The 18082-nt window shown below is 36.2% G+C and overlaps 1 protein-coding gene across 1 annotated transcript; it reads left to right on the top strand.

Annotated features, from left to right (window-relative positions):
- Positions 1-389: 389 nt before the first annotated feature.
- LOC129236139 (uncharacterized) lies at positions 390-5502 on the top strand. The gene is made up of 5 exons (XM_054870359.1): positions 390-680; positions 3906-4177; positions 4409-4804; positions 4952-5205; positions 5265-5502. Exons 1-5 carry the CDS (start codon positions 573-575, stop codon positions 5447-5449), a joined length of 1215 nt encoding a protein of 404 aa, XP_054726334.1. The 5' UTR covers positions 390-572; the 3' UTR covers positions 5450-5502.
- Positions 5503-18082: the final 12580 nt, after the last annotated feature.

The following is an 18082-nucleotide window of genomic DNA, read 5'->3' as shown; positions in this document are numbered from 1 at the left end:
ATAGTGTCAGGGAGCCTAATTGCAACTTTTTGGCGCCAAATTTAATATTCTTTTTTTTTAAATAATTTTTCTAAGGTCAAACCGTAAAGGTAATTTTTAACATAACTCTAACTTTATTTTTATTTTCAAAGTCAAAAACATTGATTACAGAAATTACAAGCGCTAAATGGGCCGCCCTGTACAACTAAACCCTACCCGCTTAACTCTCCTGCAAAGTTAGACGAACGTGCGCCCTATGCAGTAATGCAAATATTTTATCAGCTAACAATATTTATTGTAATTACAAATTTAATCACAAAACAAAGTAAATTTGCATTCACATTTCGCAGTGAAATTGAGCGCAGCATTCAGCTTCCAACCATTTATTTTGAAAATCGCCGGCACACGGGTTTAGTTTTCCATTCACTGCAAAGCGCATTGCAACTACAATAAATAATAATACAAAGTGCAGCGAGTGTTATTGAAAATTGTGCTTCTAATAAAATATTGTAAAAACTAATCAAAAGTAATAGCGCAGAGCAAATAGAAATACCGCTTGCATATGTATGTGTATGTGTGTATAAACATTAGAAATGTCAATTGAATTCAATGAAGATGAGCTGGTGCCGCCTGAATGGTTGGACAATACGTTCTTTCAGAAGGTCGTGCGAAATATAGAGGAGTGCAATGGCGTGCCAAAGGTGCAACTTAATATAAAAAAATATAGGCGTAACAACTAGCAAATAAATACGTGTGGGTATAGTAGGAGGAGCAAATATTTAACCAGCAAAATTTTTAGAAAGATTTCAAATTTTTAGTTTTTCTTGTCACCGATGACGCTTTTGAATTTAGCAGGTAGAATTAAATTAGAATTTAAAATATTTATAAGCAACATCATGAAAGCCAAGTGAAAAATATTTGAGTATATTCCTGAATATTTTTGAAAAGGATTGCCAACCATTTACAAATTTGTAAAACATAAATAGAAAGAATCAAAAATTTAATTATTTCTGATAATATTCACAAAAAAGTTCATTTGAAAGAGTTTAATAAAGATTTAAGTGGGCAATATTTTTCTATATGGTTGCCACCTAATTTTCTACAAGAAACAAATTTTAACAAATTAATATGCAACAATACACCATGAAAGCCAGATGAAAAATATTTTAGTAACTTACGGAATATTTTTGAAAAGGATTGCCAACAATTTATAAATTTGAAAAACATAAAGAAGTGCATCAAAAATTTAGTTATTTCAGATAATATTCACAAAAAAATAATTTAAAAGAGTTTAAGTAAGATGGAAGTGGGAAATGTTTTTCTATAGGGTAGCCACCTAATTTTCTACAAGAAAAAACAATAAAATAAAATAATTTTAACAAATCAGTATGCAATACTACACCATGAAAGCCATGAAAGCCAGATGAAAAATATTTGAGTAAATTACTGAATATTTTTGGAAAAGATTACCAACAATTTTGAAAGCATAAATAACGTTAATTAAAAATTGAGTTATTTCTGCTAATATTCACAAAAAAGTTCATTTAAAAGAGTTTAAGGAAGATTTAAGTGGACAATATTTTTCTATAGGGTTGCAAACCTAATTTTTTACAAGAAAAAAAAATTGTGTTAACAAATTAAAATGCAATAATACACCATGAAAGCCAGATGAAAATGTTTCAGTAACTTACGGAATAATTTGAAAAGGATTGCCAACAGTTTTTGAAATATAAATGAAAGCATCAAAAATTGTGTTATTTCATTTAATATTCACAAAAAAGATCATTTAAAAGTGTTTAAGAAAGATTTAATTCGGAAATATTTTGTTATAGGGCTGCCACCTAATTTTCTACAAGAAAATTAAAAAACAAAAAATAATTTTAACAAATTAATATGCAATAATACGCCACGAAACTCAGATGAAAAATATATTATTTGAGTAAATTACTGAATATTTTTGAAAGGGATTGCCAACAGGTTTGAAAGCTTAAATAAAGTTATTTAAAACTTGAGTTTTTTCTGCTAATATTTACAAAAAAGTTCATTTAAAAGAGTTTAAGAAAGATTTAATTGAGAAATATTTTTCTATAGGGTTGCCACCTAAATTTCTACAAGAAAAAAACTAAAAACTAAATATTTGAAACAAATTAACATGCAATAACACGCCATGAAACTCAGATGAAAAATATTTGAGTAAATTACTGAATATTTTTGAGCAGGATTCCCAACAGTTTTGAAAGCATAAATAAAGTTAATGAAAAATTTAGTAATTTCTGATAATATTCACAAAGAAGTTCATTATGTTTAAGAAAGATTTAATTGGGAAATATTTTTCTATAGGGTTAAGAAACATAAATTTAATAAATTTTATATAAATAAAATTTTTTTCAAAATTCTAATATGCCACAGCTGCTAGAAATTCGTAGTGAATCCCTAAAAAGTATTTTTAAATTGCCAGTCGGCAACTTGTATATATATATAATTGGCGCGTACACCCTTTTTGGGTGTTTTCCCGAGCTTCTCCTCCAATTGTGGTGTGGAGGAGCAATTTCATGGCAGAAATACACTCGGAGGTCGCCGAGGGGCGACCGCTATTAGAAAAAACTTTTTCTTAGTTTTTTGGATCTTTCACCGAGATTCGAACCGACGTTCACTCTCTGAATTCCGAATGGCAGTCGCGCACCAACCCGTTCGGACGCGGCGGCCGCTTATAATCGTTATTTTCTCAAACAGATGTGCACAAAAGAATATTTTATATATGTATTTTCAAACTACCCTAATGAAAGCGATGATAGGAAAAATGCTTTGACAAAAATTTGATAACAAATAAATATTTTCAGAAATTTTCCCACATATTTTCGCGCTACCCTAACGCAATAATAAAAATATTTACAAAAGTAACTCCCATGCCCTAATGTATAAGATAAGAAAAATGTAGTAAATGAATATTTATTTGATTAGCTTTTCATATTTGATAATAAATCACAAAAATTAAACCTTGATAAAAAATGAATATATGAAACGTTTGCAAATATCCATTACCAAATATTTATTTCCATTTAATTATTTTATTTATATCACAACAAAACTGTTCAATAACTTACACTACTTGCAAATCTCGTATTTTCGAAGTGAAACTCCTTTGGCGTCGATGAACGAGCGAGAATGGAGAGTAAAATTTCAAGGCCATGCAACATTTTGGGCATTTTCGTTCCGCGAGAGAGAAAAAAGATATAACGTAGAGGAAAAGGAGAGAGAGAGCTATACCTTATATATTATATATCTTAGATACACTTTAGGCTATTTTTCCTGAGCTTTTCCTTGTATTTGCTGATTTCTAGTGAGAAATAACGCCGCCTACTTTTTGGCGCTTTTTGTTGGTGTAAACTTGTAGGAAATATATTTTTGGTCCCAATTTTTGGCGTTTTTTTTGGTGCCTATTTTTTGGCGCTAATATCCGTTTCCTGGCTAGTGCTTGTGCGTACTATAAAGTGCTATCCATTCCGGCGTCGGGTTTATTGGTATTGCCTTGCTGTAATTTGTGCCGTTGCTACGGTCCTGGAATCGCTGCGTTTGTGCGGGTGATAAACGCTCGGAGTAGTGCGCGTTGTTGCCACGGTTTGTGTCCGGCGTTTACCTACACTGGTCGACCCTGCTCCGTTTTTTGTAAATTTTGTCTATTTGTATTCTCTGCAAATGTTGTGAATTTATTTAGACATATATTCTTTCCCTCTCTCTCTCCCTCATTTTCGCTCGAGTCTCTCCCTCCTTCTTTGTCTGCCTTGAAAGTTTCACTTCTGTTATGTGTACTACGCTACACGCACTTTTTTTTGTTTTACTTTATTTATATTTAATCTCGTATATTCCCTTAATCCCTAAAATAAAGTGTGTAGATTGTAATTCATTTTCTTTCCTTACCTCACCAGATCTATGACCTACTTATTAGACCCGCTACCCAGAAGGGAGATCACTATGCAAGTGTCATGTTTCGCGCCCACTTCAAGTATACGTGCAACAACAGCAAAGTCAAAGAGCAAATAGTCGTAATAAAAACTGTGCCGGCGCAGCACTCGGCGAAGTACCAGCACCTTAACGATTCACATTTCTTCGCCAACGAGGCACTTATCTACAGCGAGGTGATACCCCAATTCGAGGCTATTTGGCGGCATTATGGCGAAAATATCAAGTTCGGTGGACGGTAAATAAGAGTGTACAGCGCTGAAAAAGAAAATAATAAATAAACTTTAAAAGGAAATAAATTTACCAGAAATGCCGATACAAAGTTGTGAGAATTTTTTTTTTACATAAGGAACTTAAACGTTCACTAACCAAAAATACAGCATTTATAGCATTTTTTAATTTTCTTCTTTTCTCCTTTTCTTCTTTTCTCCTTTTCTTCTTTTGTGCTCTTTATTTGCTCATCTCGCAGTGCCCTTTACAGCGCACTTCAGCCACATCCCGTCATCTTGCGCGACCGTCTGTTCAGCTTCGCCGAAGTCAAGGCATGTTTGCACAAGTTGGCCTGCTGGCATGCTGTCAGCCATAAAGTGACACTGCAACAACGAGATGTCAGCCGCACACCTGCCCCAACCGAAGTAGAGCAGTGTGAGCGCGCTGCCCGGGCAGCGGTGGTGTCGCTGCAATATGGCCTCTTCACCGCAACGAATCTAATGAATTCGGCATACATGCACAATGGCCTGCGAAACATGATTGCGGCTCTTGAGCAGGCAGGTGGATTTGAAGTTTATTTAACCAAATTGCGGGCTATGCAGCCGCAGGTACTGGAGCGTTGCCTGGAAATGAACAATGCATACGGTGTGGGTGTGCAGGGTCCCATTTAGGTGCTCAATCATGGTGATTTTCATACGCGCAATCTGATGGTGCGGCGAGCGGCTAGTGGACATGTGGAGGATACAGTATTTGTAATTAAAAGCAATCACAGTTATACCCACATATTACTAGGGTGTTGAAGTCGAAATTACAAAGAAAAGTATAACTTGCATTTGCAGATCGACTTCCAAGCAAGCTTTTTGGGTCCTTCCTGCTGTGATTTGCAATACTTGAGTATCACTCTGTTCGAACGGCGTCTGCGTGATGAGAAGCGTGAAGAGCTTTTTAGCTTTTACTTTCAGTGCTTTGTGGAAGGTTTACGAAAATTGCAATTCTCTGGTAATATACCCACCTTCGAGGACTTTAAAGCAGACTGCAAGCGATGGCGGCATTTTGGTGCGTACTTGACGGATTTTCTGTTTAAATATTTTCTTATGAGATTTTTGCTGCTTCAGAAATTTATCTGCTGGCTACTAACCTACCATTGACCACTATCGATCCCCGGAAAGGCAGTGATGTGGACATAAACCGGATATTTAATGAGGAGAAATATCGCATCGCCTACTATAAGAATCCCGATTACATTGCCTATTTGCGTGAATTATTGCCAAACTACTTGGCTGAAGGCTACTTGGATTGATTGAAACATATACGAGTTTTAGCCAAAAGATTATATTAATTATCAATTTTTTTTTTAAATAAACCATTTTCTATATCTGAAATTATCTTAATAAAATTAATATTCTTCTATTGCCGCAATAAGATTTTATATTCTTCTTAACACATCTGGAATGCACGACAGATAAGATCACAGACGCAATCCTACCTAAAGAATCTCATAAAAGTGCAATGATTGGTTTGTGTAGGAATAGCAAGTAAGCTCCGATTGAAACCTCAGACGGTGCTGAAAGTGATCCCACATATTTCACCCATTCATATATAATATATGTTGAAAGGATAGCGGCCACAACTGCTTCTACGATCAAAGCAGCAGGTTTGCTAAAAGAAAATACGATCGATCATGCATTAGTTCTACTATCTCTGGAACACTTGCAAGGCGCTTCGGAAACAGACTATCTGGTTCGGAAGATAGATCTCAACAAAAACTATAAAATCAATCACAAATTATCGTTAGAAAGGATTGGCAAACCGGACAGTCATATCAGATGATAATGCACAATTACCCTTAAATTGCTCCTTTAGACTCCCAGACCGGTGTAACGTCTTCCAAGCTGATCTCAATCTACGCTATAGACAAAGCAGCAAAAACGATACGACTTTAAGGACTTACTTATCATTTTCTTTGATAGTCAAACAGCGATCAAAGCACTGGCCTCAACGCGCATCAATTCAAGATGTGTTCAAGAATGCAGGAAGTCGCTCTCGCTTATCCAACAACACAACACCACACTTTGTTGGGTTCCCGGCCACTCTGGAGTGGAGACAAATGAAATAGCGGATGAAAGTGCAAGAAAAGGCACTGAGTTTCAGCAAGTGGTAGAAGACATAAACATTTCCCTAAACGAACTGTACACTGCGATTGACTTGAGTGTAATCGCAGAAACCAATAGATAGTGGTATCTGACTGCGAACTTTAGTGTATACAATGCGCTCTGGCCAAAACTGAATCTTAAAAGAACAAAAAGTATACTTGGATTCAACAGATCAACTACCCGCGTAATCACAGGCGTTACAACGAGTTGCTACACCATTGGCACCCTAGCGAGTAGAATAGGTGTGCCTCTCAATGACTTCTGCAGAAGCTGTGAAGATGAAGAACAAATTGAGTCGGTGCAGCACCTACTCTGTGAATTTCCTACACTTCACAGAAGCCGTGCCAAATATCTTGGTGAATATTTCTTTGAAGGGATGAAGAGATGTCTCACTGGAGGGACCAGTTACCTTCTCTTTAAGAGATCTAAGTAGTTTAAGCAACTTAGTAAGGAGATGGAAATCAGATGCAGGTATCACAATGAGCCTTAGGGCTACCGAGGGTATTGCCTTAGACAATCAATCTGGCTAACCTAACCTGCTAATGATCAGCTCTTACGGCTACTGCTTCAAAATACCAAACGCAGGCTGAATAGAGAAATTGAGATTATCAGATCGCGAGAGCGGACTTGATCCCAATAGCAAAAACTACTTTTCGTCGGAATTACTAAGTGATGCTATGATGATGAGATCCAAATTTTCGTTGGTTGAAAATATGAATATTTAATTAGCAGAAAATTCTTTGATAGAAGCTCACTGACTTCAAGAACGACGGGATGTTTTCCAAACCGATATTTTCATATACGACTTCACATAAAACAGTTTAACAGTTTGCACGAGGCTTTTAATTACGATAATGTTGAAGATATCTGAGGCTTCTGTATTGGTATATGTCTGTGGTCGTATACCATAGGCGTTTAAGTCAACTTAAGATACAAAAATTGTTCTACTTAATCATTCGCATAATTTTTTTAATTTTTCACTTATTATAGCTCTTTCTTATTTACATTTCTAAATTTATTTTCCGATTGTTTACTGGAATAAGCCGACATAAAAATAAAACGAAAGTGACTGTAAATCCAAACCCTTATTTCGACTTAAGCTAATATCTCATAAACAGCTTTAGGCAGACCTGCAAAACGTTGGGTTTCTATACCAGAAAGAGGAATATAAAATATTATTAGCCACGTCGTACGACACGAAACCACCTACAAGGGGTCAGATTATGATCCACCGACTTCTAACACCTCTGCAACCAGTCCCCGGAAACTCCAACACACCTGCTGCCGAATGTGATGCTATAGCGTGAAGAAGGAGTAGACATCTCGGCCGGGAACGGCCAGAAGGAAGGCACGTATGCTCAGAATAGCCCAGCTCCATCTTAAGTTCATTAAGAGAACAGAGTTGGCTCAGGTACTGTGATGGGTAAAGGGCACAAGAGGCTTTAATACCAAAGCGCAAACTTTACCTCTTTTTAATTTTATTCATATAAAGATATACTCTCAATATTAATAGTTAAATGAAAACTCCGCAAACTCAACCTTTTTATTTTCATGCGTACTTTTATACCTACACTTCACCATGATTCAATTTTGGTTGTTGTTAATGCCTAGATTCATTTAAAAGTATTTTTATGGCCTTCTAAGATAACTTATATCGCTATTGAGTGTTTTGATGTGTTAAGTGACGTCAAATGGATTTGTAGTCATAAATTGTGTCGCCTTTTTTTATATTTATTATGTTGATTTCTTTTTCTCCCTTTGTTCACTCTTCTCGGGAGCATAGGGCATGGACAAGACTCTTCCATCTTACACGGTTGTGTGCTGTTGTTTTTGCACCGTCCCATGAGATGTCGGCATCTGCTAGTTCGCGCAGCATCGCCCTTCTCCAAGTGTTTTTTGGTCGACCGCGACCTCTGTACAGTACAGTTCAATTCTCGTGACGTCATCTGGTGGTTTTCTCAATGTGTGACCTATCCATCGTCACTTTCTGCGTTTTACTAGCCTAAGGATGGGTTCCCAATTCGTTAAGCTCCATCAGGCGTCGTTACTGATGGTGTTGCAAACGATGCGGAGGTATTTGTTGACAAAAGATTGTAGCCTCTGTGTGATGGTGTTAGTGACCAGTCACGTTTCGCTACCGTACAACAATATGGAGTTCACGCATGAGCCGAATATTCGCAGTATAGTGCGCCTGCAGATTCGCGAACTCGCCCATACTGCCCGCATTCGCTCGAACGTCGCCCTCGCTTTGTTTAAACTGCAATTGACATCTTCATCTGCTCTACCATCTACCATGCTGATACAGCCGAGGTGGCAGTAGATTTCGACAAATTTCACCCGACATCCGTCAACCAATTTCTTCCTTGAGTTATTGTGGTTAACTCTCATAGCCTTGGTCTTGGCGATGTTGACCTCCAGTCCAACAGTGCGTGCCAGCGCGACTTGTCTCTCCGCCTTCGCTTGCATGTCAGAGAGAAGTCATCGGCGAAGTCCAAGTCATCAAGATGTCTGGTGAAACTCCATTCGATACCTTCTTTGTGCGTGGCCAATTGGTTCATGACGTCATCAAGGACGAAGAGAAGGGGCGACAGGAGACCACCTTGCCTTACGCCTGCGTTGGTAGTGAATATGTCGCTGATATCGCCTTTGTGAAGCACTGCCAGTTCGGTGTTTTTGTAGCGTGCTTTGATGAGATGGACTATCTTGGCGAGAACTTCCTTCCTATTCAGTGCCAACCATATTGCATCTCGGATAGTGTCAAACGCCTTCTTAAAGTCTACGAACAGCATGTAGAGCGGGGAGGGGCACTCAACTAATTGTTCTCCTATAGTCCGAAGTATGTTGTCTTGTTTTGATAACTTCGAGTTCATTGGATCGATGAAATGGAATAAGCGCCAGCTTCCTCCTTCGCGATATTCACGGCGAACTCGTCGAATGCGATGAAACAAACACTTCAAAACGCCAATATAGAAAATTGTATGGACAGCTTGGCCCATTGGCACGGACTCCTTATGGACGAATCGATCCCTTGGAATCGTAAAAACAAATGAGCACCAGCTTGATTTTTGACTTCTCCAAACGTGATTTTTTGGGTGGTGACTCGTGTGGAAACTTCCATTCGACACTTTGACGCTTACAATGCTGAAAAGGAAGTTCTCGTCTTTTCTCGGCTCTTTAATGAGGCCTTTCAAATGTTGAGTTCTAAGCCAATGTTGGTCCTCAGTTAACTAGTGCGGAATGAAACGTGCACAGACCATTCGTAAGCCCAAATTATCAGTTAAAATGCGATAAATCGATGTTCTGGAGATATTCAACTCCGATTCCATGAGTTTCAATTTTGATAAATTTACGAACAATTTCGATGGAATTTTTGGTGATTACTGATTTTGGGCGGCCCGTATTGTCATTGTCCTCATTTACGTCCTCACAACCATCTCTTTGGAAACGTGTAAACCACTCATGAACTCTGGCACGAGATAGACAACACTGTGCGACAGTGAAATTATACTTTTATGGAGACCTAGTTCAACTTTTAGGTATAGTAAAACTAAGAAAAATGGTATAGGATAAATTTCCAATACAACCCCAAAATCTCATTTTATGGCCATAAAACCGTTTTTCAGTAGGTTGATGTGAAGAATAACTCCTAACTTCGCCAATTTCCATCCGATTTCGAATTTGCTTTTTTAGTTCGAAAGAACAAAAACAAGCCTTTTTGACAGTGTGTTGACATTTTTTCTGAAATGACAACTGATGAGACTGTAGACGGAAGTATTTGCATTTTTTTTATTTTTTCTCTATTTTTTCAACTTTGACATAATTTTTACGATATTATCCGATATTGAGGATTTTTTTTAGTACCCCACTGTTATAGTAAATTTAATTTTGCGTCAAATGAGCTATATTTGACTGTAATTGAATTAAAATTAATAGAGTTGTGTGAGTTTTAAGATTTAATTTTTTTTTTACTAATTTTGTATGTTGGTATAGCTTACGCTAAATGGGAATAAGGACGTGTTTTGATGCGTTATTATAGATACGTAATATTTATTGGAGTGTATATGTATACATAAGAGTACACTGTGCTGCATACAACAGAACTGGTTAGAACTTACGAAAATATCTGACATATTATATATATTCAATAGAAATATGAAAAAGCTCCCAAGTGTACCAAAGTTCACACTGTACATTGATTAACAAAAGAAGTTTGTTATTTTAATTTAACCTTATTAAAACGTTAAAGTTTTATTGTTTGTTTCATTGAAATTCAAGAGATATAAATCAAAACGTTGCCAGAAAACTCGAATTTCTCAATATTCTCCGATGATGTGGCATCATCAGCCTTATCATAAACCAGATGATTGTTATTTTTATAAAACGGACGTAAACGGTCATCATTATAAAACTCGAAAGCACATAAAGTATGCTGATGTTGCAACTGTTAAGAACCCCGTAGTCTTGGACGATATGATTGACTCAACTGCAGGTCATGAACTGAAGGAAGTTCAACTCATTGCTGATGATGATCAAACTGCTAACAATAAACCTGATGATGAAGAGTACTTTCCGTCTGGTTCTAAGTCTTCAGAACGACACATTGTATCAAATTCAGATTTTCAGGATCTTTCTCGTGATTTACTTCTATCGGGAAGACAATCTGAAACGCTCCCTTCTCGATTTAAACAATGGAATTTAGTTGACTTTACGACTTAAGATGAATGATGATGATCGAATTTCAAAACTGATGAAGAGAATGGCAAATGTACCGTACCATACTAAACTCCAAAGGGGCGTTTCCAATGCATTTTTAAGTTTGGAACCAGTTCCGTTGTATACTGCACCGTACCGCACCGTACCATACCGTACAGTGTTGCACTGCACAATACTCCAATAAATATTATGTGTTTATAATGACACTTGTTATCATTTTCATGCTTCGAAACGCATACCAAATCTCGTAGTAAAAAAAAGAGAAAAAATCTTAAAACCCACACAACTCTATTAATTTTAATTCAATTACAGTCAAATATAGCTCATTTGACGCAAAATTAAATTTACTATAACAGTAGTGTACTAAAAAAAATCCTCAATATCGGATAATATCGTAAAAATTATGTCAAAGTCGAAAATAGAGAAAAAATAAAAAAATTCCAAATACAGTCTACAGTCTCGTCAGTTGTCATTTCAAAAAAATTGTCAACACACTGTGAAAAAGGCTTGTTTTTGTTCTTTCGAACTAAAAAAGCAAATTCGAAATCGGATGGAAATTGGCAAAGTTAGGAGTTATTCTTCACATCAACCTACTGAAAAACGGTTTTATGGCCATAAAATGAGATTTTGGGGGTGTATTGGAAATTTCTCCTATACCATTTTTTTTAGTTTTTCTATAGCCACAAGTTGTGCTAGGTCTCCATAAAAGTATATTTAATTTTTTTTGTCACACAGTGCAATCATTGCCCCTTACTTTTTTCGTCAATTCAAATGTACCGGTAAACGTTTTACTGATTTTAAAACAGAATTTGATATTAGCTCTTTATTCGAAACTCATTTTTGTACCGGTGACACAAACATACTGACTCTTTGGACGGAATAACTTCGCTTCCACTGAACCGAATGTCACCAAACTTTGGAATGATTTATTTTTTTTAATTATAATCTGGTAGAAAATTAATGGACTTTATTCTTTGAATTCTTATCCAGCATATGTCCGCCGAAGCTACGAGTTACCGCCTTATGAATGGACCAACATTTGATCAGTCAAATTTTCAACTACTTTTTCCAATAAATCTGAATAATAAAACTAAATGAGCCTAATCAGAAAATACGAGCACAAACGATTCGCCGTTGGTGAAATGTGAATTAGTCACAATTCAAATTAATATGTCACAAAATATGACAATATACAAAATAAAAATGTTTAAAAGACTTTAAAAAGAATAAAATGCAATAATATAATAAAATGGCTAAAGAAAGGAAAATGACTTAAAATACAATATTTTTTAACTGCAAGCATTGTATTTAATGGCACGTTATCTGCGGAAAACGACTAAAGTACTTTTTACTCTTCCCCTCACTAAACAGAAATTACATTGACTGAAATTTCAATTTTGCATTCTTCCAACTACGTTTCATTGTACTAAAGTGCACTGACCCGTATGATTACTTTTAAGAAAAAGATTGCGTACATATCGTACATACATACAAATAAAGAAACAGAATATAGTATGTCACTGCAGGCAGGCAAAGCTACGAGTATTGCACTGGTTCACTTTTAGTGCATTTAGGACCAAGACTGCTTAAGGCACCTTCTCTACTCAACAGGAAATATCAATTAATCCCTACTGCTTACGTTTTTCGATCGTTTCGCAATAACTCTATCATATTCAGGAGAGATCTGGTACTTTTTGTTTATCTTTTGCGCTGGTTGCGAGCCATTGTAACATTCGAATCGGTTCTGCACGATTGCGTTAGCATAATCGAAAAAGGGCTGGAAACAAGAGAGTACACTCTTGGTGTGTTTGTGGACATTGATGGAGCTTTTGGCAATACTACCTTTGACTCTATGTGCTCTTCTATCAGAAGTCATGGAGTGGAAGAAATCATTGTCAGATGGATCCACTCTATGCTATCCAAAAGACTGCTTACCATGGATAGAGAAAGCGATGAAGGAGTCAGGGTTGAGGTGAAGAAGGGTTGCCCACAAGGCGGTGTACTCTCTCCCCTACTTTGAAGCTTTGTTCTTAATAATCTGCAGGAAATTGGACACATCCAAGCCTACGAAGACGATGTGTGCGTATTAATCTTAGGACCATCACTTGAAGTTAAATGCAATAAAACGCAAGTAGCTCTAAATAAGATTGAGTATTGGTGCGAATTGCCTGGTCTTTCGGTGAGTCCTATAAAAAGTGTTTTTCACTAGGAAACGCAATATGGAAAGCCTGTTACTGCCCACATTGAAAGGGGTAACACTGCAACTGTCTTTTCAGGTTAAATGTATAGTTGTAATCCTAGATAGTAAACTTACCTGGTCTCTCGAACACTAAAAGTCTTCTGGCAGTGCAAGAGAACCTTTGGCAAGGCATGGCGTCTAAGACCGGCGATAGTACACTGGCTGTACATCACCCCGATTAGATGCATTATTACATACGTCTCTTTAGTGGGGGAAGGCTACAATGGTTAACTCCAGAGTAAAACCCCTAAACAGGCTACAGAGAAGTGTGTGCTTGGGTATCACAGGTGGCATGAGCACGACATCTGGTGATGCCCTTAATGCCATTCTGAGCTTGTAACCTCTAGATCTTCAAATTCGAAAGGAAGCAATGAAGGCGGCGTACAGGCTCAAGTTAAACGGAGTCTGGGGAAATGAAGTAAGCACTGGACACAGTCAGATATACCACCAGTTGTCAGAGCAGTGCGCACTGTTCTCGATGGTGGTGGACAATCGGGTGCCTGTCGTTAACTTCGGTAGTATGACGTTTTGATCCCAGATAGAGATCAATGGATAAGTCCAGAGAACCTATTAACGGGATACCAGTACACTTTCTAAACCGACGGATCCAAAACCAGTAAAGGTAGCGGATCTGGATGGTAGTAAGACGAAGACACTAAGTACTCCTATGCCACAGGACAGATGGCCACGGTATTCCTTACGGAAGTCTATGCCATCTTGAATGTGGCGTACTGGTTAATTGAGAAAAAGTTGCGGGGCAACAGTATTGGAATTTTTAGTGACAGTCAAGCTGCACTGAAAGCTCTTGCTAACCCACGCTGCTCTTCGAAATTAGTCGGTGAATGTAAGACAAAACTGAACAGTGTTGCAAAACACAACAAAGTTAGTCCTATTTGATAAATTGGCAATATAAAATTGCAAAAAACTGGTTCTGTCGAGCATAAAAAAATAACTGGCAGATCACTGGACATTTTGTTGAGAATATCGCCGCTGTAGCGCAAAAGATCTTGCAGAACAACCTTCAAAATCGCGATATCGATCATCATTTTAGTTTATTATTTTCCAATTTAATGACTGGCCCCATCACTGTATACCCAGAATTCTTATTTCGAGCATGCTCAAGACTTGAAGCATTCTTATTTAATTGAAGAATATTTAGTTTGCCCCACAACCCCAATTAAACATTTTGCAACTAGTACAATTCCAGTCACTCCCGAACTAGTATGACTTACTCCATCAAAAACCAGTTCGCTATGCAGTCTGACTTCTCACAACAGATGCGCGCGAAGTGCGATTTTTGTGTTTCTTTTTCCGCTTTGACACTGTCACTCTCCAAATACAAATGCTGCAACGCTCAGCCCGAGTAGCGAAGTGGTTCGTAAGGAGGGAAATGGAAGTAGTTTTGAACTTGAAATTTGTTTCACTTGTTTTAGCTTTTCTCTACAGGGGAAGTTAATGGTTTATGTACCGTGTTTTGGTATTTAATATCCTCAAATAGCCGCAAACCTTAAAATACAAAATTAAATTATCATATCTTTTAGCTTAGTAAAAATAATCATCACACACACACACATGCACAATAAAATTTGAGAAGCTGCTTAATGTCTGAAAATTCGTAATACATTTTCCCACCCTAATGCGCTGTGTGGAAGTGGAAAATATGTAAATTGGCATATGTATGTACATCTATGTAAATGGCTTTATTCGAGTAGATATTTTAATTTATGGCGAATTTGCTAATTAAATGCTTAACTCGATTCAATTGGTAAAACAATAGCCAAGGCCCGGCTAATGATAACAAAGCTGTTGTATTATCAAATTATTTAGCTTTTAAGCTCTTTACTTATTAATTTGTTAATGTTAGTCAAATTATCTGTTAATTGTGGTATATACATAGATAACTTTGATTTAAATAAAGGGAAAACATGTAAATTCGTAGCCTTGATTTGTGCTACATACTTCAATACTGGTATTATTCGTTAATGAAAAACCATTACAAATAACACGTGATAAAAGGTTGGTTTGTATGTATTTTTGACTTAATCAAGTAGAAAAAAACTGCTTACTCGGAAGTTTGAATTGACTCCTCCAATTAGCGCAAACCAAATTTTCCATTTCCCTAAATTTTATATGCCATTCAAAAGAAGGTATTTAGACGCTTACAAAAAAATATAAATTTTAAAAACAAAAACAAATACAAAAACGGTAAAACAAATATTTGCTTAAAATCTTAATCAATATGAGAGTATATAAGAAAATTAAAAATGTGATTATGATTTACTAACTTACTCTAGCATTGCTTAAGATCTATCAACATTTTATATACCAACGTAAGCAGCTAAATGTCTGCTTCTGAATGAAATATAAAACTGCCTAAGCAAACGGAAACTTGATTTTTTGGACCTTAAGTGCAAATTTTAGGGGTCATTTGGAGTACGCAGTTTTTTTACTTACCATATCTACTAAGGTGTAAGGAACGCACAGCTCTTTTTTTTAAATAAGGAAAATACGCAACACTGCACATTAGGTCAAATGGCCGTTTTTGTAGTGCAAAAGTGATAAAAATGAAAGTGCCGTTTAGTTTTGTTGTTGTTGTTTTGTAATTAGAAATACTTCAAAACAAAGGTGCGTGCATAATATTTTGACTTAATAAAAAACACCGTTACACAGGCACGCGTCAAAGTCAATCGATGTAATTTTTCGTAGAAATTTGCTTGCGAGTTCAGCAGTGCTTGATGAATTTTAAGTCCGCGTTTCTCGAATTGTGTTGAAAATAATTCATTAGTGTAAAATGGAAAATAAAGAGACATGTAAGTATATATACGTTTTTAATTAAAACGCTTTATATTTATGTTGATATATTTGTAAATAACTTATTAGCCTACATAACCTTGAAGTGATTCAAGCTATCTTCCACATGGATTTCTGGAAGCCCTATAAAATTTTGACCCCATTTGATCTCTTTCAAATAAGAAAAATAGATGGAATATTATTTATTTAATGAATTATTTACAATTTATTTCAAATTGCGATTTTTTGCGTTTTAAGAGTAATTCCACTTTTCTGTAGCCATCCTCGTATAAAAAAAAGACATGTTTGAAATATGGCGAGAAGAACGTTCACAAAAAAAATTTGATGCCGTTTTTAATCATGTTCTTGGAAAAATTCAGGACACTAATATTTCTGTTGAGATAAAGAACGATTTAATGCAAAAAATATATTTTTTTACTGTAAAATTAACGCAAAAGTGGAAAAAATGTCACAGAAAGATAAACGCTTTTAAGGGGGTCTTCTACCGTCACGGTTTGAAAAAATCGATTTTTTTTTTTTAGATTTTTTAAAAGCTACTAATGTTAAGAGTATGCTATAAAGAGGGTTTTATGAAAAACATGTTCCTTCATGAGCATTTCGGGGAGAATACATGCATGCGCGTGGCATTTTCGAGCGTTTCTTTATCTTTAAACGCCTTTTCCCGAAAGTTGACTTTTTTCAACTTTCTGGTCACACATCTACTATAAATATTTGTCGAATTCATTCCATCTTTTTTCCAGTTATTCAGTGAACATCTCGCTATGTTTTCCCAGACCACTTTTTTCAATTTTTGATTAGTTTAATTTTGCGGGCCTCTAAAGTGTAAAAAAAAGAGGAAATTTTCAAACTTTTTTTTTAAAATCACGCATTTTTTACAAATTTCAAAATATTTAAAATCGCCACTGGGAAAACATAGCCAACGCTACACTTTATGATAAAAAAAAAATTTTTTTTGATTTCAGATAAGTAAAATGGTCGATCGCGTGCCACAAAGTCGCCTAGGACATTTTTACAAGGGCAACCTCGAGGACGGTTCAAGGACACAGGGCCAAAGAATTCGATTTGAAAAATATATTTTTAAATAGTGCAAACTTGTGCAAATTAAATAAAAAAAATCTGATTTCATTATCTCAAGTGGTTGCTTTGTAATTAATTCCCAAAAATAGGCCCGAGATTAAGGCGCGACGGTAGAAGACCCCCTTAAGGATCAAAATCATGTGTGTCTTAATTCGGAGTTAAAGTTGGTGGTAAATACGAGTAGCATTCCCAAAAAAGCAAATAATAGCATTGTTGGCCGTCCGCGTGTGCCATTCAACGAAAAATCAGAATTTGGCAAAAGAAAAGAAGCCGCAGAAAAACAAGTACCATGAAATTAGTAAAAGTGAAGATTTTATATTTAAATTAAATCTACAAAATGAATTAGATTTAAGTAATTAATAATGTTTTCTATAATTCAAAAAATAAATGAATTGTCACTTTTACATTAATTGTTGCAAAAGGGTTAATTTTAATTTGTGGTCGTTAATGGGTTAAATTCCGTGTTTTTTTTTAAGATTTATTCTTACTAAAGGGTGTTTTTTTAGAGGTTAGGTTTTCAAGATGAAATAAAACGTATATAATTTAATGTTATGGCCAAGAATTTAGCTTTATTATAAAGATAAGGGTTTGCCATTATGTTTTAAAAATGATTTCGGGTAAGTGGCCGCCGCGGCTGGCTCGAATAAATTCCAGCCGAGAGGCCCAATTTTCGACCACTTTTTGCAGCAATTGGGGCCGTATGTCAGCAATAACGCGCCGAATATTCTCTTCCAAGACGTCAATCGTCTCGGGCTTATCTGCGTAGACAAGCGACTTCACATAGCCCCACAAGAAATAGTCCAGCGGTGTTATATCGCACGATCTTGGAGGCCACGCCACAGGTCCACGGCGCGAAATTATGCGCTCACCAAAAGTTTCCTTCAATAAATCGATTGTTGCGTTCGCTGTATGGCATGTAGCGCCGTCTTGTTGAAACCAA

This window comes from Anastrepha obliqua, chromosome 1 (genome assembly GCF_027943255.1).
Source record: "Anastrepha obliqua isolate idAnaObli1 chromosome 1, idAnaObli1_1.0, whole genome shotgun sequence".
Classification (NCBI taxonomy): domain Eukaryota; kingdom Metazoa; phylum Arthropoda; class Insecta; order Diptera; family Tephritidae; genus Anastrepha; species Anastrepha obliqua.
This window is presented reverse-complemented; position numbering and strand designations above follow the sequence as displayed.